General features: G+C 39.3%; 1 protein-coding gene across 2 annotated transcripts; it reads right to left on the bottom strand.

Annotated features, from left to right (window-relative positions):
* Window positions 1–1646: 1646 nt before the first annotated feature.
* Window positions 1647–13647, bottom strand: efcab7 (EF-hand calcium binding domain 7). 2 transcript variants are annotated; one of them, XM_063460546.1, is made up of 13 exons: window positions 13316–13647; window positions 11806–12017; window positions 11338–11424; window positions 10704–10887; window positions 9021–9142; window positions 6654–6795; window positions 4607–4716; window positions 4244–4407; window positions 3883–4016; window positions 3623–3771; window positions 3287–3496; window positions 2793–2900; window positions 1647–2642 (listed from the first exon to the last, which is right to left on the bottom strand). In XM_063460546.1, the coding sequence occupies exons 1-13, from the start codon at window positions 13443–13445 to the stop codon at window positions 2562–2564; spliced, it is 1833 nt and encodes a 610-aa protein (XP_063316616.1). In that variant the 5' UTR covers window positions 13446–13647; the 3' UTR covers window positions 1647–2561. The 2 variants fall into 2 exon arrangements, with proteins under 2 accessions (XP_063316616.1, XP_063316617.1); XM_063460547.1 differs by lacking the exon at window positions 13316–13647 and adding an exon at window positions 12647–12766.
* Window positions 13648–24493: the final 10846 nt, after the last annotated feature.

Genomic DNA, 24493 nt, shown 5'->3' with positions numbered 1-24493 from the left:
CTGATCTTTTCCGTAAATACTGATGATGATTTGAACTAAAAATCTCAGATTTGGATTAATTGCTCAGTCAGACCTGTTGCCACTGATTTTCAGTCCTTTTCTTGTGTAATTTGGCATACCTCAGCCTTTTCTCCCCATTTCCATTCATTACTGAGACCATTTCTGATGAGGCTTCAGTGAACAGTAGATGGATTAACTGAAGGTTGATCATTTCTCTGGTGCCGTGTCTGGATTTTTTTTCCTGTTTCTTAAAAATATGACTTTCAGATACTGTTCACCTGGTGTAGTCTGTTTTTTCAGGACTGACATTTCTTCTTTTGTCCTCCACTTGCCCAATTTCTTTTAAGGACATTGCACACCATGCTGAGATATTCCAAGTTTTCAGCTATTAGCCATTTCAAAATTATATTGTTGGTGCATACATACTATTTCAAGCCTGTCAAACAGTTTTATTTGGGGGATTTTTTCATAGACTCAACAAAACAAAAATGGAACAAATTGGGTTTTTACAAAAAGGTGCTAGTTTTTTGCTGTGTTGTCTGTTATGTGCAGACACAACAGTGGGTCATCAACAGTTAGGTACCTTCTTATACTTAAACTGTTCACGTCAGTGTTAACTGACATGAACAATGTTGACTAATGCTATATAAAGAAAAGAGCGGTAACACTCTTGTACACTACTATATACATATATAATATGCATATTAACAGTTGCAGGAAAAAAGTTTCAGACTATAACATTATAACACAAATCTGAACCCAATTAATTTAATTGAGAGAAACAAACCAATATTACAAGAAATATAATCTTCTGGGATTAGCAGTAAATATCAATGTGTGAGTGGGTTCTTGGTTTTAAAGAACAGGGATCTGTTCTTCACAAAAAATGTTTCTGGAAGTGTATCAAGGGATGAACAAAAGTATGTGAGGAAAAATAATTAATGATGTTAATCAGACTGTTACAAAAACCATTGCTAAGAGTTTGCAACCCACGAATCACACAGATTGCATGCAAGTGAAGGATTTCCATTATTGTAACTAGCAACACACAAAAAAGGAAACTAAATCTTTTGTAAAATGCACATAACGCACAAGTCGTTTGGCAAAGCCACTGTCCAACTGCAAGCAGCTGAATGACACCAAACCCCTATGTTGGGAAAAGAAGAGCAGACAGGGGCCTGAAACATTAAATACATCTCACATGTCATGTGACATTTAGTGAGCTGGCTCTACTGTTTCAGTAGAGAAAGTCAAAGGTCAAATAATGGCCTGAGAGATATAAATAGAAGGTCAACACTGTACTCGACTAGAAAGGCCAAGGGCAAATAAAGTTTAGACCCGAGTGCAATGCAAAGGAATGCATTTCACTGCCAACCCCCAAATCCCCAACCCCTCCATACCCTGTAAAGAGTATGGATGAATAGCTGCACGGTTGTATAGTCTGCAAAGCTTGAATGAAAGTTTAGCACAATTCTTGGTTATATTCAACAAACATCCACAGCATTTAAACTGCTGCAGTTCAGTGTGAACAACTTCTAAGTGCATGCTAGGATCAGTATATGTGTTCTTCACAATTGGAAATGAAAATATGCTTTTCAAAACTGTTATCTGTGCCTAAAATCATTCTGATTCTTTATAAATATTCTTGAACTGCAACAATATGTAAGAAAATTAATGACTTCAGTGATGGCCATAATCAGCTAAACATGTACTTACAAGTGTCTCTAATTCCAGGAGACAATGTTGGAGCCAGAATGACATTCCTGTGTTTATGGAAAACTTGCTGATAATCCTCTAAGGTCAAATTTAATGAATCCTTGACAGGAATTTTCAATATTGCTGTAAGAGATTTTTTTCAAATAATTAGTATTACTAATTTTCAAACACATTTATGTGGACTTGAAGGACTTTTGTTCTTTTCCTTTAATTTTCTTATCTGTTCTGTCGAAACAAGACGGTAATGACATTCAGCAATATTAACATAAGTAAAATCCACCATTACATGACAAGAGTGATAAAAAAACTAATATAAGAAAGTGTTGTCTTACCCTTAATAATGACATAACACTCTATTGTGACATGATAATAATGACATGATTTTCTAAATGTTAGAAATTAAACCCTTAATCTTCAATCCTTGATTCCATGTATCACAGTAATAACAAAGTAACAAAGACAAATTCAACAGAGAGAAATAATAAAGATAATAACAATAATAATAAAACAACAGAAGGAAAAAGAAAACAACTTAAAAACAGCAGGGAAATTGTTAACCGTCTCCATTATAACCAGATGTTACACAAAACTCATCGACTACCTACAAATTCAATATTACAGGCCAGGCAACAAGTCAGGCAGCTGAAATGATTAGGCGCTCATCCATTTCTCACAGTAAAAAATACACATAATCATTAAAGCAGAGCTAGAACAACTTATGATAATTCACATTCATGATATAATGCCAGTGGATATAGAACAAATCGCTCTTTAGTGCCCACATTTAAAACCTTGACGAATACATTTTAGCCAGAATATAAAGAGCTGTCCATTCAGGCTGGACTTTACATTGCGGGTAGTATGGTCTCCACACAGCTGTAGATCCAGTCCTGTTTTTCATTGATGGGTAGAACATGCTGGCACACCTAAAGGAAATCATCAATATCCTGCATCATGCTTTTTACATGGAGTGAATAACTTAAATGTTAAAGTGTCTTTTTTCTTCTAATAAAATAATAATGATTATAAATTCATTATAATATTAGCAAAGCAGCATTGTTACCATGCCTACTTACCATTTTAGTCCTGGCTGGCACTTCTACAGCAAACACTGTCATGCCTCTGCTACTGCAGCAGTTCCTGCTCTGCTCGTTGTTCACATGCACAGTCACTCTCTGGTTTGTCTGCAATCAAAGCAGTCAGTGTGCAGCTGATTATTACACAGAATAGAACTAAAAAAAAAAAAAAAAAAAAAAAAAGCTAAACATTCTCATGATAACCAGGTGCACTCTTATAAAGTAGCTGCTTTGCTTCACTGGATCATTCTTTTAGAGTCGCTCTCGTTGCTATGAGAATGGACACTGCTGCTGCATAACAATTACAAATGAATAGTGCGTCTCTATAGCAGTTGACTGTATTAAGACAGTAAGGTTTGGGTAGTGCTATCCACTGCAGATGTTTGGCAAATACAAGTATCAATCACGTCGATGCTCTAAACGAACACCATTTTTATTTAAGGGATTATCTGTGACATTCTTATAATTCCTCCTACACAAATTTTGTACTCTACCTTGTTGGTAATGAGGGAGGAAATCCTGTGCTCCCCTTTGTAGGTGTAGATGAACACATTGTCGTGTCCCCTCAGTGCTTTGGCCCCTGTTCTAGCTGTGATGGACTTCTGGAGCGCCTGGCTCAGAAGCTTTGGCCCTGAATCCATGCTGAGGGGCTGGATGGATGGCTGAGTGCTTTCACAGTATACGTCTATCTGGAATGGACAGGCCTGGTGGAGCGGGAGGGAGGGTTTATGTAGTAAGTAGTCATGATGCGTGCCTAATATCAGGCTATTGTATGTATGTCAAGGATGTATGTTTATGTATTCTGACTAAAACCATATATGCAAACCCACCTCTACTAGCTCCAGCATACGGTTGTAACCCATAGCTTCCAGCGTGAACCACATGTCTGCAGGATCTCCATCTTTCTCAGTGGCCTCCATCAGGTTCAGCTCCATGAATCCCTGTCGTGTCAGCTGGTTCTTTCTCATATCAAAGTTTTCTGTTCCCACAAGGAGGTAGAAGACAGCTTTAATATCACCGTAATATCAATATAATACTGTAATAGCGCCTTCTCCTCCAATTAATTTCATATTAATTTCATAATTTTTACCTTTGCAGACGGCCCAGGCATCCTTGTCACACTTCTCTCCGCTGGTCCTGAGCTCAAAGAAATTGTACTCCTCCAGGCTGAGCAAACCATTGCCGTCAAGGTCTATAATCTCAAAAATGTCAGACAGCACCTCCCTGTGGCAGAAACAGAGCAACACAGAAATATCAGCAGGACTGCAGGCAGCCAACTTCAACTTTTTCAGATGTCCTCACTCATTCAGGTCCTGTGAGAAGAACAGAGGTAGCAAAGCACGGCACACTTTTATCCCGGTGTGGATCCACTGAGCTTTATAAACATTTTATAGATTAGTAAACACTGAAATTCTCACCAGTCAAACACTGTAAAACTGAGGCAGCCTCACCTGAACTCCCTGGTCAGGTCTAGTTCTTCTGTGTCAGTCCTGTAGACCAACTCCACGGGTTTACTAGAAGGGCTCTTTCTGCTCCTTTTCTTTAACCTGCAGCCACTGGTGAAGGGAAGCAGGTGGTATGTCCCAGCATTCAGTTCCCCTTTCCAAATATACTTCTACAGAGATTGAAAAAAAGAGGTTGCACAGTAAACAAACAACACCAAAAATATCCTGGCATACAATATTATCACATTTCAGCTTCCCAAATGATTTCAGCTTTTAAGATCACAGTGGATCTGGGTCTGGCTTTTATATCAATCAAGTCCCAGTGGGACTGATTTAATAATACTGACCTGTTAAGACAGCCAAACTTACTTCTTTGTCTTTTGACTCAGTGAAACACACTAAATTTGTGTCTTCTTTAGTTTCACCAGCTGACATGACAAAAAGTGCTGTGTCCACTGTCATCCATGCTGAGGACTTGTCTGAAAATTAGAGCAAAACCACATGAATGCATAAAGATTTTACACAGGACTTTAACATTTTAGCTCTACAGACTATTTAATTCAGCACAGATTTTTACCCTACAAGCAATAAGGGAGGGTTCAAAGAAGATCAACTTACCCAAGATTTTCAACGTTTTTTTCTGATTGTACAAAATGAAAAAGGACCGATGAGATTTTACATTCCGTGAAGACTTTCTGCAGCCCACATTAATCCAGTCAGTCTACTGATTGAGCCAAAACAAATAAACTGATGTGCGCCTTCCTAATAAATGATCTTCCACTGAGCTGAAATTCAGTCTGACCTGATGCTACACGATGTAACAGATTGTTAAACAGCAAAAAGGAAAGTAAATCTTCTTTGTGATTTTTATTCTAAAATACTTTATGTTACAGCATCACAGGGAACATCTAAAACCACTCAGCTCAAACAGTGGTTCTCAAACACTGTTCAATAATGTACACCCCCTTTGAAATGTTTCTTCACCCAGTTAAAGTCGTCTGAAAAATAAAGTACAACCTCTTTCAGTCCTAAGCTTTTATATATCGGGATAATAAAAATAACCTCACCAGCAGGTCTAAAAAATAAGGTAAATACAACCTCAGATGAACTACAAAACATGACATTATGTCGTTATCCCCTGCATTACTCCAAAGTACCATCGGGGTATTCCAGTGAGAGATTAAATATGGCCCTGTCCCTTTCTTATAGTAATATACACAACCCCAACTCAAAAGAAAAGAGAGACGGGACACTATGCAAATTCTAAATGAAAACAGAATGCAATGATTTGTAAATCCCATAAACCTATATTTTATTCACAGTAGAAATGTTTAAAGTGACAAAATGTACCATTTTAAGAAAAATATCAGCTCATTTTGAATTTGACGGCAGCAGCATGTCTCAAAAACGTTGTGACAGGGCAACAAAAGGCTAGAGAAGTAACCGGTCCTAAGTTGGAGGAACAACTAATTATGTTAACTGACAACAGGCCAGTAATATGACCGGGTATAAAAAGAGCATCTTAGAGAGTTTCTCAGAAGAAAAGATGCGCAGAAGTTCATCTGCAAAACAGTACGTCTACAAATAGTGGATGAATTTCAGGATAATGTTCCTCAACATAAAATTGAAATGGTTTTGAATATCTCATCATCTGCCTTTCATAATATCATCAAAAGATTAAGAGAATTAGAGATTAAGATTAAGATTAGAGATTAAGATCAGCATTCGATGTCTGTGAACTTCAGGCCCTCAAGTGGCACTGGTGTGGAAATCAGGAACCCTTTCAGAAATCACTGCGAACATAGTTCACTATGCCATCTACAAACACAGGTTAAACTGGCACCATCAATGCTGAAAAGCTGATTTTAGAGCAACGCATGCGCCCATCCTGACAACATCTTTTTCAGAGAAAGCATCGCATACTCCAGCAACAAAATGGTAATCCACAAACTGCTTCTATTACAACAGCACGGCTTCACAGTAGAAGAGCCCAAGTGCGGAACTGACCTGTCTGCAGTCCAGACTTTTCACCAGGTGAAAACATTTGGGGCATCGTGAAAGAAAAAAAATATTTCTACAAAAAGACTCAGGACTGTTGCACAGCTAGAATCCTAAATCAGAGAAGATGGGACAACATCCTCTCCTAAAAGTCCAGCAGCTGCTCTGCTCAGTTCCCACATGTTTACAGACTGTTGTTAAAAGAAGAGGTGACGCTACACAGCAGTAAACAGATCCCTGCTCCAGCTTTTTGAGATCAAATTCAATATTTTCTCTAAAAAGATACATTTACTCAGTTTAAACATTTGTTTTGTTTTCTATGTTCTATTGTAAACAGAAAATGGGTTTCTGAGATGAACAAATCACTGTTTTTATTCATATTTTACAACCTCTTTAGAAGTGCAGTTTAAGTACCAACCAGGTCTGTGGCTGAGGCCGAGTGGTTGGATGGTTAGGTAGACGGTTGTCGTGTGGGGGATGTGGAGCTGGTACTGCAGAGCGCTGATACTCCCGTCGTCTTCCAAAAAGAAGCAGCCTTTCATAAAACTGTGATGCCAACCCTAGAAAAATGGAAAATATTCCTGTCCCGACTCAGCATCCATACACATTAATATAATATCGAGGAAACAGTGAGGAATAACAGTTGTTACAGTTGCATAAATACTATGTGTACAGTTTTCCTTAGTTACTTGTATGCTATTAAGTTTTACTATGTGTGACCCCATCTTAGATCTCAACACAATCTGTACACAGTTTTCCTGTTTGACAACAAAACACATTTATTCATTCAGCAGAAACCAAAACTAATCTGCAGTTCCTGTTTAACAGGAGGACTGATCTCGTGATAGGGACAAAGTGAATAAAGCAGTCAGTCATAACAGTTAAGCAGCTCGCTTGATTAACAGAAAGTGCCATTGAGATAATTACCACTCCAATCTTCACGGGGGCATATCCATTATTACCCAGCTAATGTCAGCTCGGCAGCATTAAAACACACGTTATACATGCGCTGATCCAGAGGAGGGCAGCAGAGTCCCACTGCCTTTCTGCTGCAGCCTGAACTAAATCTTCCTCTAGGACTTGATATGGCAAATTGGAGTCCATTTAACTTTGATAAATACAGACTTTTCAATCTTGGGCCAGCGGTCATTCAAAACTATCAAGAGCCTACTTTGGCAAAATTTATGAATCCTAATATTTCTCTCCTTTTGAAATCCTGTTGTTCTTATTTCTGGCAGCACAACCGAAATGAGGTCATAATTTGAAATTGAACAGGAACATCAGCGCGAGGAAGTTTTCATTCCACTCATTGGAGACACATTAAATGAAAACACAGTTGGTGTGGACACACGGTAAGAGGGCATTGAGGGCCAACCGCGTCTGGAATAGGCTATATATCCTTTTAGTGGACAAATAAATCACCAAGTTAAACAAAGAAAGTACCATAAAGACGGAGCATGTCACTCCTTTAGAGAAAAGCTATTTTCTCAAAGTATTTATCTTGGGCTGAGAGGCATAAAAGATCAAACCATAACACTTCAGAGGTTTGTCCAGACAATATTAAATGAGGGGAAATGCCACAGGCTCCCATCCACTGCTTAAAGACATCAGAATTAATGCCCCCATAGAGAGAGGGTCAGCCTGCAGACTAATACAGGCGCTGTCACCTGCTCCGGCCACAGGTCTGATTTACTGTTTCACACAGGGTCACAGGACACCGAACCAGCCACAAACACAACCACACACACACGAGCATGAGCGCACATTCAAACTGCAGCCTTCTCATTTTGTTACACTTGTAACCTGTGCATAAACACAAACACTCAGAATAAGTAAGAATAATCCTTACTGGCTGGGTTTCTATTCATGAAGACATATTTGCATCCCACACACACACACACACACACACACACACACACCCACACACACATTCACACAGTTACAAAAACACATCCTACCCTCCACCCACCACCTCCCAGTCATCAGCCTCTGGCAATATAAAAGCCAATATGGCGAGCAGAACTTCCCCTCAGAGGTAATCTCTGGACAACCATTCTTTTACCTCGAGGTTGTCTGGCCCTTTCCAATCTCAACACCGCGCTCGCACCTGAGAGATGGAGCAAGGGGTTGTTAGTTTTATTTATTTATTTACTCCCCACCCCCACCGCCCCTTTTGCTGTAAAGCAAACCAGCTGAGGTTAAGCCAGAAAGAGTGAAAACAAAGAGTGTGAGATCAATACAGTGTATATCTGTCTGCCCTGGGCTAAATTCGCCCATCAAAAATACTGCATGACACCAGGCAACGCTGTAGAGCTTCTTATAATGGGGTCCCTCGCACAAGGGCCCCACGTACTTAAAATTTCCAGTTTGGTCTGTGATTCAAACTTAACAGCAATGCATAAACTCTAAATCATCTATAGATATTGTTCATTTTCTCATTAAATTAAGTTTTCTCTAATCAAATGCTGGTAAAAATGTTACCAAAAAAAGCTCAGGTGTGATCCTTGAACAGTGATGATTTCATTTAGGATATGAATGTGGTTTTAAAACAGTGATATCAATGGATGGACTCTTATTTAAAGCATAAACTGATTGATGATGACTTTCATTATCACTTAATTATTTCATTTGGTTAAATTAAACACAAATGTACACTCTTCTCTGGTTCCAAGTGTACAAGCCAGTGTAATAGACTGAGAGGCTCTGGGAAAAACTGACAGGTTAACCAATAATGAAGTTATTCATTAGATGTAGCTATGAAGTCAAAACGACTGAAGGGGGTTACCTGTAAACCTGAAGGCTCTGGGAATTTGTTGGCTTTAGTGCTGCTCGATGTCATCGTGATTGAGTTTGACAGAGACGAACGTCTGCTGCGAGCTGAAGAAGGCCGGGAGGATGAGCGGTTGTCTGCAACACACACACACAGGCCAGACACGTGAAAATTCTCATGGACAAACACACACACACAAAAAGCATCTTTTACTGACAAATAAATTAAGCCAGCCCGTGCCTTCCCTAATTCTTATCCAAAATCTATTTCCAAGTTCATGCGAACATGGCTACCTTGCATTTGGCTTCTGGGAAAGTGTGGTCTTGAGTTCAAGCTCAGTTGAATTAATTACAGAACCATTTGAAAGCACAAGTGGTGTAACGGCTCCTTTTCAAATCTATTTCTCTCGCAACTTTTTTTTTTCCTCGAAGACTAATTGAACTCGAAAATGTCAATTCGCTAATGAGTGGTCTGATTGTTTCGAAGTCTGGGAAATCGAGATGCGAAGGAATGAGACGGACTTATGAGCAAATTACCGTAGCAAAGAAATAAACAGACCCACTGTCATGGTGTTTGTCACAGATCTATTTTGCTGGGACTATTTTAGGCGGTCTACAGATGCACTAAAACGTAATCCCCCCAACAAAAGCTTCCATGTGAGTGCATATTGAATGTTGGGGTAGTTTTTTCTTCAGCAGAGTGAACAGATAATCATCTCTCAGCAGTTCTTGGTAAAGAGAAAAAAAATATGTCAAAATGACCCATGTCTGATATGGTTAAAATGTATATCTTGGGGCAGTTTGGGTTTCTACTGACAAATCTAAGACCAAATGAGCAGTCCAAATTGTTTTCGAGCTGGAAGAATAACCCATTCAACATGTGCGATCACGTAGCATCTTCTGTCAGAGCCTTGTTAAAATGTAACACGTATAAATCAATACATGGGAGAGGCGCAATAATGTGATAATCCCGACTACTATCTGGAAGCTCATTTGTTTTTGCAGCAGTGGTGGACCGGGCCTCCTCTCTAATCCCTCATCATCTCCCCAGTGAGAAGTGGTGGAATCCTCCAAATCAATAACATGAACATGGACTGACCACTTAAATCAACCCCATCTATCTTCCCACTGTGAGCCTGTCCTTGGCTCGCTCATCCTGGACCTCGGTTCTTTTCGACACAGTGCTTCCAAAGTGAAAAAGTGAGCGCTTTACATCCACTTAATAAAAAAAAAGTGGCTGGAGAAGCACACGTTTCTCATGTTTGTAAGAAATAGTAGTTTAGCAAGTTGGAAATTACCAACTTCGAAAAAAAGAAAAGAAAAAAAAATAATCATGTAGGATTTCAAAAGTGATTGAACGCCTGGAGTTTTCCTCAGAGTTGACAGAGCCAATGTCAATCTCTTAATGGCAGAAATGATTACTCAAATCAAAACACTTTACAGTCTCCTCCCTCCAAACAGGCCACCCTAATTGTGTGGCTATTATGATGTATGGACTGTCTTAATGAGGTGATTTGTCATGGAGTGAGTGAAAAATCGATCAATAACAGAGCAAATGGGAAATCTGTGTGTATGGGTGTGCATCCAAATATGGGAAAATTTTGCACAAAACTGTTCTATAGTTGATGTTGTTTTTTTAAACCAAAATTTTGATATCCCTTTTTTCTTTTAGCTCTCGCTAGAAGGTCGAATCCTGCACCTTTCTTTGGTGTTGTGTCCGAGTCCACCCGCTGAGTTGCTGATGATGCTGATGACACGGAGCTCTTTGGCGGGCTGTATGATTGACTGCCAAAGTTCAGTCTCTTCAGCTTGGCATCAGCCTCAAGTCTCTCCAAAGCAGCTGTTTGACACTGCTCTACTGTAGACGCAAACAATCTGCAGAACTGACAGCAGCAGGAAAGCAAGAGTAAGAGGATGATGCATGAGCGATACTTTGAAGCAACAAGCAGCGGCATGAATGTTTACAGTCTGGTGTTAGGCAATGTTAAGAATGAGTAGAAGACGTATTAAATAAACACAAATGTGGAACAAACATGAGGAAGAATTAGAATTTTGTGTTACTCATTAATGTTAAGAGTAAATGGCATATTAAGATATAGCGTATCCATAACAAAAGTCCAATGTAAGCAAGCAATAACAATAATGATGGAAGACTGAAAATTCAGTATAAACCTGATAACTTCAATGTTTCTTAAAGGCTGCACGACTGCACCGTACAGTATGTGTGTACAATATGTGATACAGGAAACAGGGACAAGGGCTTTTACAATAAGCTGTATATAAAGTATAATTACATAAAAATAGCAAAAGTCATTTCATATGTCTACACTTACTTCTGCGTAGTGCAGTTTGCCATCCTTGTTAATGTCAGCCAGTGAGAAGATAGCATTCACCTCCTCTTTCGTCATTTTCTCTCCTCTCTAGAAGAACAAGCAAATATGCTTCAGTTCTTTTGCCATGCGATTTGCTAGTAAGATATTTGAGGTAACGAGTAGCTGAACAGTTGTACCTAATGTCTTGATGCATCCTCAACCATCCAGGTAAGTAAATCCCAAAAGGTTGATTCTGTTCAGTCTAAAGAAGTCACTTGGATGAGTGACAAAACATTTCTCCCACTGAAAACGCTACTTCCAGATGAACAGAATCAACCTTTTGGGAGTTGTACCTAATGAAGTGGCCAGTTAGCTCAAAAATGACATCTATAACAAACTTATATAACCATATACCATACCATATTCACTTTATATAACTAAAGTATAACCACTTGATGAAAATCCAATTTAAAGTGTTAGGCTACTCACAGTGATTAAGGCCTTCTCCAGTTCACTGTGTGTGATGTAGCCGTCACCGTTCACATCCATCTTTTTAAAAACTCTCATCAGCTCACTTTCCTCAGTTTTCTCCTCGTGCTTGAGAATCTCACAAAAGTCATCAAAGTTCAGCTTAGATGTTGTAGCAGTCCAGTATTTATTAAGAGTTGCATGGGATGGATTTCTACCAGCCTGTTGAAGAACTGAATGGAGGAATAATAGAAGAGAATAATAATAATAAATGAAAAAAACAAAAACAAGAAAACCCAATATCCACATTGTCCTGATGGTGCTCAATCATCTGGGTAAGGAAATCGTTCAGATGAATAGAATCGACAGTATTTTACAGTGAGACATGCAACCTTTTACCTCAAAAAATGTGATGCCGACTCAACTTCAATAAAGATTATAATTAAATTCAACACTTAAGGTGAAGTTTCTTTTCAAATTTAGCCATCCCTCCAAATAGGATGAGCAGATGTCCTTCTTTAAGTTGGAATGCCACAGCATTTCTGTTCCTTGACCCCCTGTCCCACATTTTAACTGGTTCTACAGGACATGCACTTTTCTCCATACTGGATTTTACCAAATGCACATGAATGGAAGGGTTGTTTTTTTTATAGTCAGAAGGTTAGCCAGTATAATGCCATACTCATCAAAGAGTTACAAGTTTCAATTCACCAAAAATAAAAACATAAAAAAATGACAGCCTTGGTTGAATTTTCAGTTTGAACAGAGGGGGAAATATGGTGTGAGGTCACAGAGTATATGTGTGTCATAATTGGCAATTATTGCTAAAAACTGGGCAGCACGGTGGCACAGTGGTTAGCACCTGATTTCAATTCCACCATCAGGCCAGGGTCTTTCTGTGTGGCGTTTGCATGATCTCCTGTTGTTTGCATGGGATCTCTCCGGTTACTCCGACTTCCTCCCACAGTCCAAACACATGCAGTACCCTGCCTCTTGCCCTAAGACAGCTGGGATAGGCTCCAGCCCCCCCCCCCCCCCCCCACCCCCCACGACAGAAAAGAATGGATATAATTGCTAAAATTTGTCTAAAGAAATAAGTGTGCCAGTTTATAGATGCTTTCCTAATAAAATATTAGAGTGTATATAAAGACTGTCGAATGAGGCCATAAAAGCAAATTTAAACTTTTACTTAAGAGAACTGCAAACATAATTGGCCTTTACATGGCAAACACCAATCCTGTATTTTTATCTTTAATTTAGAGATGAAAAACCTCCCGTCATTGTTAATGTTTGCCCCACATTTAGGTTGTTGGGATCTGGTCACCCTGGTCCAGAGTTTGGGGGAAATTCCCATTTTCTACTTTCAATCATTTCTGTACATAGTATAAGTATAGATCGCAGGGAAAAGTGGCCCATTATAGTGAAACTCAGCGATAAATACGTGTTACTTACTACACATCACAATCACAATGAACTGCTTACAAAGATTTATTTGTTGCTAGCTAACAATCAGTGTGTTGTCATCGCTTACCACGGCATAAGTGCTGTTTCGAAGTGATATTTGTCAAACTAGATCTGAACACAGCCAGGTACGCGGCTCTGCACTGCATGTAGAAAGCCTCATCCTCTTCAGAAGGACGGGGCGACTCCTGAAAAGACATCTTTCGAAGAACAGATCGACCTGCTTACCCTTAGCTAAGTTTCGCCAGCTTAGAAAAAAACGGTAACCGGATATGGCAGCTTTTACCTCATTATCAAGCTATGACCACCATGTTTAACCAGCTAAATGCAGTGTATTGAATCAGATTATAATGAAACAATGACACTTATCCTCACACATCATTACTGGTACATCTAGGCTGTTGCTATGTAAACAAAAAAATCCAACGGTACGCATGAAAACGGACACGGAAGAAACACACGTTAAACGTTCCGGTTGTTTTTAAAACGGACGTGAAGCGGTGCTTGACCTGCCGAGGTGATTAAAAACAATATATATAATTAAAAACATCGCATTTAAAACGTTGTTTGACTCTTTGTTTATAAGTAAATGTATTTTAGGAAGTTCGTATATAGCAAACAAAAACTACAAATGCGATCGCATAGTAAGCTGTTTCTGAAGGCTTTAAACTTAAAAAGACAAAAAAAAAAAAAAAAAAAAAAGCTCAAGTATTCTTCCGTGAAAATTTGGTAGCTCTTTATTACTTTAGGTCGTTCATTCTTCTCATATCATCTATGTTAACATCAAAGAATATGTACATAACAATTCAGGTTGTGAACACTCATTAAAGTCATTAGTATCACCTGTTTAAGTAACTATGGGCAATGCCTGAACTACACCAATAGTTTTTTGCTGCATTATAGTTCACTTAAGTTGCAACAAGTTTTAAAAAAACAAAGATAGTTTAGAGGGTCTTGATGCATTCTCAATCATCCAGGGAAGTAAATCTCCAAAAAGTTGATTCTGTTCATCTGGACGTAGCGTTTTGTGGGAGAAACGTTTCGTCACTCATCCAAGTGACTTCTTCAGTCTCAGCGGACTGCAGGTTTCCCCAATCTTATAAACAGTACATTTGCATAATGACTGAAACCAGCCAGCTGAAGGAACAAAAGGATGAGGATGAGGCTAGTGTTCCTCCCTGTCCAGGATGTGTACATACACATCCTGGACAGGGAGGAACGCTGGTTTGAGCGTGGAGTCAAGGAGGCCATTTACGTGAAAAGGGAAAGACCATCTCTGAATCGAGGAGGGGGCCTAAGGGTACATCTTTCGCCATCTTACAATGCTGTGATTGCAGCCATTCCCCAACTCTCTGTGAATGGTACTCATGGCCATTGATCAGTGGTCTTTGATCAGTGGGTTTTGGTCAGTGGTTGTTGATCAATGGTCATGAGAATTTGCATAATTAAGATTAAGGAACTGACCTCCCAGCCCATTGTTCCTTCAGCTGGCTGGTTTCAGTCATTATGCAAATGTACTGTTTATAAGATTTGGGGAAACCTGCAGTCAGCTGAGACTGAAGAAGTCACTTGGATGAGTGACGAAACGTTTCTCCCACAAAACGCTACGTCCAGATGAACAGAATCAACTTTTTGGAGAAAGATAGTTTAGAGGTTTTAAATATACTTGTAATTTATATTCACATTTTTCACAAGACCTTTTCACATATATAGAAGTTCTTAAAGGTCTGCTGATAATCTATTCACAGCTACAGGACAAAGACATTATTTTTGTAGTTTTGCCTCTATACACCACTACAGTGGAATTTAAATCAAGCAATCATTTTTATACACAGTCCCCCATTCTCAGAGGTCAAATAAGTGGACAAACAATCATAATTTTAAATATAAGTATTCTTTCAATACTTAAATGAAAATCCTTTCCTCTCAGTGTGTGCCTGGAGTTTAGACATCACCAGAGAGCGTTCTTCATTTGCTTCTTTTCAGTGGGTGTCTCTGCATTCATTTTCATAAACTGACAATTTACAATGTACAATTGAAAAGTTGCTCTGTTGGCACGGTGAATACTTCAGGCAGCAAAAACCCAGGAAAGAGGAGCCATCATGGAAGGACAGGCCCCTGCACGGTATGTACCTCTGGCAGATAGAGGAGGTGGTTGACATGCAGAAATCCTACCATCCTACTAGTGGCTGGACTGAAAGACAGGATAGAAACAAGCTTTAAATACAAGATCCATAGAGACAGGGGTCTACCACTCCAGGCAAGACCCCAGGTGCAGACTGTGTAAAGATGCCCCTGAGACAATCCAGCACATAACAGCAGGGTACAAGATGCTAGGAGGCAGGGGAAACATGGAATGCTATAATCAAGTGGCCGGCATCGTATACAGACACATCTGTGCCGAATATGGACTGGAAGTCCCGCGGTCAAAATGGGAGACGCCCTCTAGGGTGGTCGAGAATGACCGAGCTAAGACCCTGTGGGACTTCGAGATACAGGCGGACAAAATAGTGATGGCCAACCAACCGGACATAGTGGTGGTGGACAAGCAGAAGAAAATGACTGTAGTGATAGACATAGCTTTACCGAATGACAGCAACATCAGGAAGGAGGAACAAGAAAAGTTGGAGAAGTACCAAGGGCTAAGAGACAAGCTTGAGAAGATGTGGAGAATGACAGTGGGTGGTCCCAGTGGTAATCTGGGCGCTAGGTGCAGTGACTCCCAAGCTAGGCAAGTAGCTCCAGCGGATCCCAGGAACAACATCTGAGATCTCTGTCCAGAAGTCCTAGGAACAGCTAAGATACTGTGCAGGACCCTCAAGCTCCCAGGACTCTGGTAGAGGACACAAGCTTGAAGGATAGACCTCCCGCAGGGGCGAGAGGAGAATTAAAAAAAAAAAAAAAGTCAATATATATTCAATATCTTATTTAATTGCCTTGAGAAATTCCTGGGATGCTTTTGCAATATGATTTGTGTCATTGCACTGTGAAGCACTGTGTGATCAGTTTTGGAGTTTCAAGCAGACAAGCAGATTCATGGCCAAGTGAGACCCGTTTTCTTGTTATTTTATGACAAATGGGGCATGTATAATATCTGTAGCTGATTTCAAATACAGATAGCTTTTCACATTCATTTTAAATATGATGCTCAAAGAGATGCCAACGAGGAAGCCCATCATTCAACTGCAAAAACAAAATAAACCTATCAGAGAGAAAGGAAAAACTTCAGGAGTGGCCAAATCCACAATCTGGTGCATTCTTGAAAGGAATGAATGTTATGACAAACTATGACACAACGCCAAAAAGCCTGAAAGAGCACAGTAGACAGCTAAAGTGGATGATGACAGAATTATTTCCATGGTTAAGAAAATCAACTTCACAACATTTAACCAAGTCAGATATACTATCAAGGAGGCAAAAGACACCTTTGTGAATGGAAATACAGAGGGTAGAAAAGAAAGAGTTCATGATCTGAAGCGTACCACATCATAGCTAGGTTTCATTTGACGTAGACGTGACGTCGACGTAAAGCGCGAAATTTGACTGGCGGTCGGAAGTGAAAAAGATAAGCGCAAAATCACAGACAGACAGTACGCAAAATGCCTATGTCCTGTTGTGTTTACGGATGCTCCAGTAGGTCGACCAGAGAAACCGATAAACGTTATTTTAGGGTACCAAAAATAGCCCAACGAAGAGGAGAAAAATGGAAAATTCTAACCGAAAAACGTAGGAAAAAATGGATTTTAAATTTACGTTTACAGTCGGGAGGAGCAGAGTCTGCCAATGCCCGTGTCTGCAGCGACCACTTCGTCAGAGGTAATGTTATGTTTGCAAACGAACTTATTAGCATTAGGTTGTCGTTAAATTCTCGTTTACTTAGTGCTTTTAAGTTAGTAGTCTAATATTGACTTGATTGGGACTATAGGCTGCCCAAGTGCTTTGGATGACGAAGAGTCGGAGGACTGGGCTCCGACGGTCAATCTCGGCTACGAACGAAAACCCAGATCGGAATCAGTTCTCAAACGAGAGAAAAGAACAAACACTCACCCTTGCAAACACCAAACTGTATCCATCACGGAGACGTTTTGTTCCAAGGTTGTGGACCCACCCGCTGACAAAAAAATTGTACGCCTCCAGACTCTTGAAAGCTTTCATTTGCTGCCTAGTGTAGTAAGAAGTCTGGAGGACCAAGTAGTTGGTGATATCCACAGCCTCGATAGTAGGCAAATCCTTTACTTCTGTGGTGTATTCGGACATTTTCAAAGAATACGGATCACGTCCGATATATTTTTTAACTATCTGTTTATATCTCTCCCGAGAAACGGGGTCTAAAGTTGCACAATAGCTGCTCTCCTGACTCTCCACAGTGTCCTCCATGTTTACTTCCGCCCTCCACTCAAAAATCGCGCTGCCTCCGCACGTCATCAGAACCACGTGACCGCAACCCAACTATTGAACAGGGCTCTAGAGTGCGACCAATTTGGTCGCAAATGCAACCAAATTTTTCAGTGGTGCGACTAAAAAAAAAAATTTGGTCGCAAATATTTTCGGGTAACAAAAAAAAAAAAAAAAAAAAAAAGAAAATCTCTGCAACTCTCCGTGTGGTCAACAACAGACACACATTATGCCCCTATCGTGGACTAAACCAATCAGAGATAGTCAGGGGCGGGACCTCTCTGATTGGCCGTGGTCCAGTTGAAAGTGCAGGTGGAAGAGAGAGTTGAGTAACTTGAATAAAGCGATATCGATTCATTAACGGATTCCACACAAAGACGTAAACACAGAGCGGACCCGACGCATCAGAATCAGCTTTGTCTTTCTCGGCTTTCTCACCCCACGGCCCGAACACGGACAGGCTGTCGGAGCTTAGCGATTCTGATGCGTCGGGTCGCTCTGTGTTTCCGTCTTTTTTGCGCTAGATTCAGAGCTGCAGGTTTTGTCTCTCTCCAACCAAAATTTGCCGAGCCAGCAGCAAAAGAAGCAGCAAACTGCGCTTCATATTTGATCAATGTCGTCATGAATTCCCTCTAACTTTTGCTGTTTTGCTTCCTCCACGATAAAAATTACACTTCATGCACAGCTCTCTCTCTCTCTCTCTCTCTCTCTCTCTCTCCTTCAAGAACAGTTTCCCGTCTCAAATCTCTGTTTTCTGCATTATTCATTCGCTTATTACCCACCAGTCTACCGTTGTTTACAGCGCTGTCTTTTTCTTTTTTCACTTAAATGACCTCGGACAAGAAAGCCTAATTTCTGCTGTTCAATACTGAAGAAATTTAAACTTCTTAAAATTATGCAAAATTGCAGAATATTGTAGAATAGGTTATCTGCTATAAAACGCCAGACCAGGAAAATCTCCTTCATGTTTTTCTGTGTTTTATTCTCAGTTACTTTGACACAAAGGCATCTGCTGTGATGTTCACAATTCTGATGAAGTCTCGTGTATCAGTACTGATAAATGATCAGAATTATAATATTTCTGACTGTCTGAGGCTAAATTGAATCGAATCAGGACTTTGAGAACCGGAATCGAATGGATTATAGAAATCAGTGATGATACCCAGCCCTAGTGAGCAGCCTAGGCCCAACAGAAGTGGATGTAGCTGTGGGTAATAAGAAAAGATGAAAAGAACTATTGATAACTTTTGTGTTAAGTTAAGGCATGATCCTTCTGAAATTCATAGCCAGTGCTCTGACACAGTGCCATCAATCTTTGAATGCTGAAAAAGCACAGTGTATCCAGAAAACACATTATATGCTGCAATAAATGCACTGCCCAAGTGTCCCCTCTCCCCACTGCCTTTCAGCAGCATGCAACAGCAAACAGGTCGTCAGGCCAAGATGATGATTAAGTTTAACATTTTCTACAATATTGACAAAGCACTTTAAGCACAAGTTTGTTAGTTAATAATTTAGAAATGAATATTGTCTGTATGGACTTCCCCCCCAAAGAAAGTGCACATGTAAAACTGCGGTGTTAAGCGATGCGGTTGAAAAATTTGAGTGCGCCTAACTTTTGTGCCGGTGCGCCTAAATTTTTAAAGTTAGGCGCACCGGTGCGCCCATGTCAAAAAGTTAGTCTAGAGCCCTGTTGAATGACAGAACACCATCAGTATCTTTACTGCTGGTGTGACTGCTGATAACAGGATGAAGTATACAGGACTGTACGCTCTGTTCAGATTCTGCTAAATGCTGCGGAACTGATCAGACAGCGCTTCACAGTGAAAATGGATGATGACCCAAAGCATGAGCAACCCAAGAGCTCTCAAGGCAAAGAAATGGGATATTCCAAAAGCAGCCAAGACAGTCACCTGATCTCAACCCAACAGAGCGTGCTTTTCAGTTATTAAATACAAGACTGAATTCAGAGAGACCCACAAACAAGAAGTAACTGACGTTGGCTCCAGTAAAGGCAAGGAGAGAAGCAGCATTTGGTGACGTTCATGGGTTCCAGATGTCAGGCAGTCAAAATAATCTTTATTTTTTAAATTATGTTACTTTGTCCAGTCATGTTTGAGCTTCTAACAGTTGTGAACTATGTATAAAAATGTCTGTAAACAGTTTCTGCAAAAGTTTTGTTAAACCTTCTAAATTAAAGCTGAAAGTCTGCACTTCAATCACATATTGATTAATATAGTCTTTTTTTAAACTTATGGATCAAATTATAATGAACAATTCTTTCCTGAGAAAGAGAGAAATAGATTCCAGCTTCTTTCATTGTACAAAACCTACCATCCTTGATTGGTACTGCAAATTCTTAAGCATATGTGTTGACAACGGTCCATGCATAGCTCTGCAGAGACACCAACAATACTCACAGGTGTCAGTGCTTAAAAAACACTTTAAGCATGAATTACGCATTCAAAATTCTTATCAGCCCATTAGCCCACATTTTGTTAATTCTGTCCAGAAAAATGTAGGGGTTCCTCCGATTGTATCAAAGATAGCACCAATATATGTTTCCTTTTTTAACACAAAGACAGAGCAATCTTAGAGGGTCTGCTTTGGACTGAGGAGTGTATAATCTGGGTGTAGAATGATTGGAATCACTGCATGCACAAGATATATCTGTATATTTGTGACTTTGTTCTGCATAAACAGTCATTTAGTAATCTCTACGTGGGCAGTATTTACTGGACTATATTGCGCATGTCACTGCAATCGAGACTGTGTTATTAAGTATGCGGGGCTTACTTATACAGCAAGTGTAGAGTTAGTTTATCTTGGAAAAAGTTGGAAAAGTGACTACCTAATTCACAGCTTTTGCCATATTTTTGAAGATTTTTTTTATTAATCAGTCGATAAAAATTGTAGGCTGCAAATTATTATTTTTTTCACTGCTTTCACATTAAGTACTAAAGTCTGTACAAAGCTACAGAGAACTCGGTTTTATGAGTTGCTATATTTCAGTTGTCACAGTTGCCTGATGGTCATAATGACATATCAGAATTTAATGACAGGAGGCACGGAATGACGGAGATCCATCACTGGCCAAATTATCGGTGATTTACATAGCACTAAAAATAGTTGTATAAGAGTCACTTAACACAAGGGTCATTTCCTTTGCCAAGGCAGACATTTGGTATTGGGCCCATCCATCAAGACAAGCATTAGTTTTTAATTTTATATTGCTGTCACTAATGTGTTACACGAGCTCGGTTTACAGTACATTCATAACACTCACTTGATTATGTCACATGGGGGAGGGGGGGGGGTTGGGGGGGGGGTTCACCGGTTACTTAAGTTATTATAAATTTCCAAGCAAATGTAATATCATTTAGGGAAATCAAACCCACATTGCCAGATAAAACCAGTTACACTTCTAAGCCAACAGTACAGTAAATCACAATAAAGTGAATTTAAATAGCCAAATAAAGATTAAATCAACGGCTGATTTACAGCAGGGTTTTAAGATGATCAACTGTTTACAGTTACAGACAACTTTTTAGCTCATAGACAATCACCGAATTGAAAAAAATATATAATTTTCGCAAGTTTTCTATAAGTGCTATCTATTGTTCTGTTGCAGTGTACCATAGTGCTGAATAATCCTAGCCTAGCCAGTATACTGTATGATAGATGTATACACAGTAGGAGGATTGTGATATAAAGACTTTGTTGTCTCTCTCTCTTTTGCAGGACTCCATGCAGTCTAAACCAGGACGATCAGTGGACGCATTCATCAGAACCAGCAAAGAGCTGGAGGAAATATTCGTGAGAGAGAGACTTTTTCTTTGGTCCTAAATCTTTAGAATAGGCGGAAATGGCTCGGCGTCCATCACATCTTCAGATTGAGAGATGATGCTTTTTATTACTTACTGAATATTCACTCCTGACATGGCTTTTCCTTTCAGAATCGCCGCTTGCGTGGGCCACGCGGTATTTCTTTGCTTATTCACTTCCAGTGGGGGCTTTTCCTCCTTTATCTGCTATCTGTGTTTGTGTTGTTTGTTTGTTTTCTGTGTTTTAATTAGTCAGCAGAGGGCAGCAGTGAACAATGCTCATTTGAAGGCTTTACTCAAGAGAAATATAGAAAGTCGAGTAAGGACACAAAGAGTTTTGTTTTCAGAAAGTCACTGATCCAACTTAATGTGAAATAGGTTATATCTATAATATATTTGAGCCAGAAGCTGCATAAAATAAGAGTAAAGATTTTACGTCCCGTGTTTGAAGTCATACTCATGACATTTTATTCCCATTTACATAACAACACCCATAACATTAATTAAATGGAACACTCTGTACTAGATCAAAAAGCTTTTTACTGCTTAGCATTCGTATGCAGTTAGGCTTTTACGCCATCAATTACTGTATATCACTGGAGTTTTGTAACGCTGATTATCAAAAAGGCTTTATGGCCACGTGGTAATCAAGGCTAAAGGTTAAATAATATCACAAGATTTCCTGGAGATTAAATCTGCCACATGTTTAAAGATAAATATAGAAAGCAACACTTATTTTCTTAAAGGCTACATTCAGTTTGAACTGTTTGACAACTTGTATATTTATTAGTTTCTTGGTTTTTCCTCACCCAAAAAGCTCTGTGCAGGTTACATACTTTGTCAGAGCAACTGATCAAAGTATAACTGAAGTACTTTACTGTTATATTTTCTAGTGACCGCTTTGGCCAAATGACTCCATTCAGATCGTTTTGATTGTATCTTTTGGTCTTTAAATGACTCAAAGAAAACATTTTTGCTCCAATTGTTTGGTTGACTTTGCAATGATAAGGAAAACAAACATAGTCACAAGTCTGTTTGATTCCCAAGGACATGCCCATACTGGGTACTTCACTATTTGATTTGCTCCCCCTGGATCTTCTTTGCTGTTCAACACTAACAGCATCAATTGATCCTTGTTTGAGATGCTCAGACAATTGTGTGCTCTGTGACCTTTGGAGAAAAACAACATTTTGTTATGGTTACACAAATGAGTCAATAAGCAGATTTCCGAGGGAAAGAATTAATTTGATTATTTTAGGCACATATTGTGCCTGCAGCAGAGCAATTCTTGTGATTCAATCGCACAATGAACATTTGTGGAAAATGAATAGCAGGCATTGTCAGGAAGCGAGCTTGTTTTCCGATAAGGTTGTTAGAAATTATTTTAATTAGTTCCAGTGAGCGAGCTGAACATACATGATACATTGTGGATCCACACCTCAGGAATGTCACATTTTTTGTCACATGGTGGAGCCGTGAAATTTATCAGCTTTGCATAAACCTCCTTACAACAACAGACTTCACAATGTCAAGGCAGATAGCTGTGGGAGAGAATTGGCCCTCTATGTGTACTGAGACACCCATTTTTAAGCAAACAAACTGTTATTCAAAGATACTAAAAAGCTTCATCTACATCTGCTGGGAGCATGAAATCCAGACAGATGATGCTGACGGTATCTTGAGCATGATTCAGCTCTGGTGTAAAATGTTTGTTCAGATACACTGATATGACATTTACATCCTATTGGCTCCTGTGCTGAATACAAAGGTGCAAAGCGTCCCACACACACTGTAAAAGGCTGAGTGCTTAGCAGATGTAGGATTATTATGTAGGATTATCTAGCCTATACATTTTTATTTGCCCTGTTGTGCATTATTATGTAAGTATTTATTAGCACGTAGTCAGCATATGGAGTAAATACTGGTTCAGGGACAGCTGTAATAGACTGTTTTCCACTAACAGACTCAGTACCTATTGTATCCAGATACAGATTTTAAATTGGACTGCACTATCATCACTGGAAAATAAGGGATTCAGGACATTTGACTTAAGTGAACAATCATTAGTTCATTCATTGTACGTGCTTTACTCAAGTCTTTAGACAGCAGAGATTGGAGATTTTTTCTGTCTGTAAACACGATAGCTCAAAAAGTTTTGAATGAAATCTGATTAAACTTTGCAGGGGTGTAGAGTGGGGTCATGTTAGCAATCCATTAATTTTGGCTTAAATTCACCAAAGTCCCCAAGGTCAGCCCAATGATTTATTAGTCAAAAATGGGCAAAAAGCCTTATAATTCAATAGATTAATCTATTGAATTATAAGAGCAATTCAAAACTCTATTTTTACTGCTGTTGTTTGTATTGAAAACATATAGGCATATAGGAAATGATACATGGGGATTCTAAATATCACTTTACTTTGGACCTCTGACCTCTTCTTTGAGGTCAAATCAGGTCAAACTTTAATAAAATCTCCTTTGTCTTTAAAACTTTCGCCACATGTGATCACATTTGACCTCTGACATTTACATTTCATATCTGATTTTCTTTCAAGCCGACCCCAAACTGCGTTATATCTTTAAAGAAAGTGCCGTCAAGAGAAAGAGAATGAGCTGCCTAGTCAGTATAATGTTATATAATAAGCTTAAGATACTCATGGTGAGTTATTTACAAATCATTACCTATTATTCATTATCTGCTTTTACAGAATGCTTGTGTAATAAAAGCAAACAGGAACAAAGGAAACAAAATGACTATATACTATTCAGTTAATACAGTCCAGAGAGTGAGCTGCCTTGGTAGAGGTTTTACTTTGGTTCTTGCCTTTGCCTTTTTGAAAGCGCACTTTTTTCCTTTTGCCAGTTAAGAGTTTGTTGTTTCAGTGTTTTACAATTTCAGATAACTGGAGAAAGCTACTATGTTATTAGAAAGAAAAGATGTCGTCTTGCTGCATTTGTTGCAACACTTGTTGTTGGAAAAAATTGACTGTTTTAAGCTAAACTTTGCTACTTTTGCTAAAGTATAGGCA

The sequence above is a fragment of the Pelmatolapia mariae genome, linkage group LG17, assembly GCF_036321145.2.
Source record: "Pelmatolapia mariae isolate MD_Pm_ZW linkage group LG17, Pm_UMD_F_2, whole genome shotgun sequence".
Taxonomy (NCBI): domain Eukaryota; kingdom Metazoa; phylum Chordata; class Actinopteri; order Cichliformes; family Cichlidae; genus Pelmatolapia; species Pelmatolapia mariae.
The sequence above is the reverse complement of the archived record's forward strand: the minus strand, read 5'-3'. Positions and strand labels throughout refer to the sequence as shown.

Coding starts and splice junctions, on each gene's coding strand:
- efcab7 (XM_063460546.1), bottom strand. CDS start 13,445: ATGTCTTTTCAGGAGTCGCCCCGTCCTTCTGAAGAGGATGAGGCTTTC. Junction 11,425..11,805: donor TGGAGAAGGCCTTAATCACT/GTGAGTAGCCTA, acceptor TTGTTCTTCTAG/AGAGGAGAGAAAATGACGAA. Junction 2,901..3,286: donor CCTCCCTCATTACCAACAAG/GTAGAGTACAAA, acceptor CTTTGATTGCAG/ACAAACCAGAGAGTGACTGT.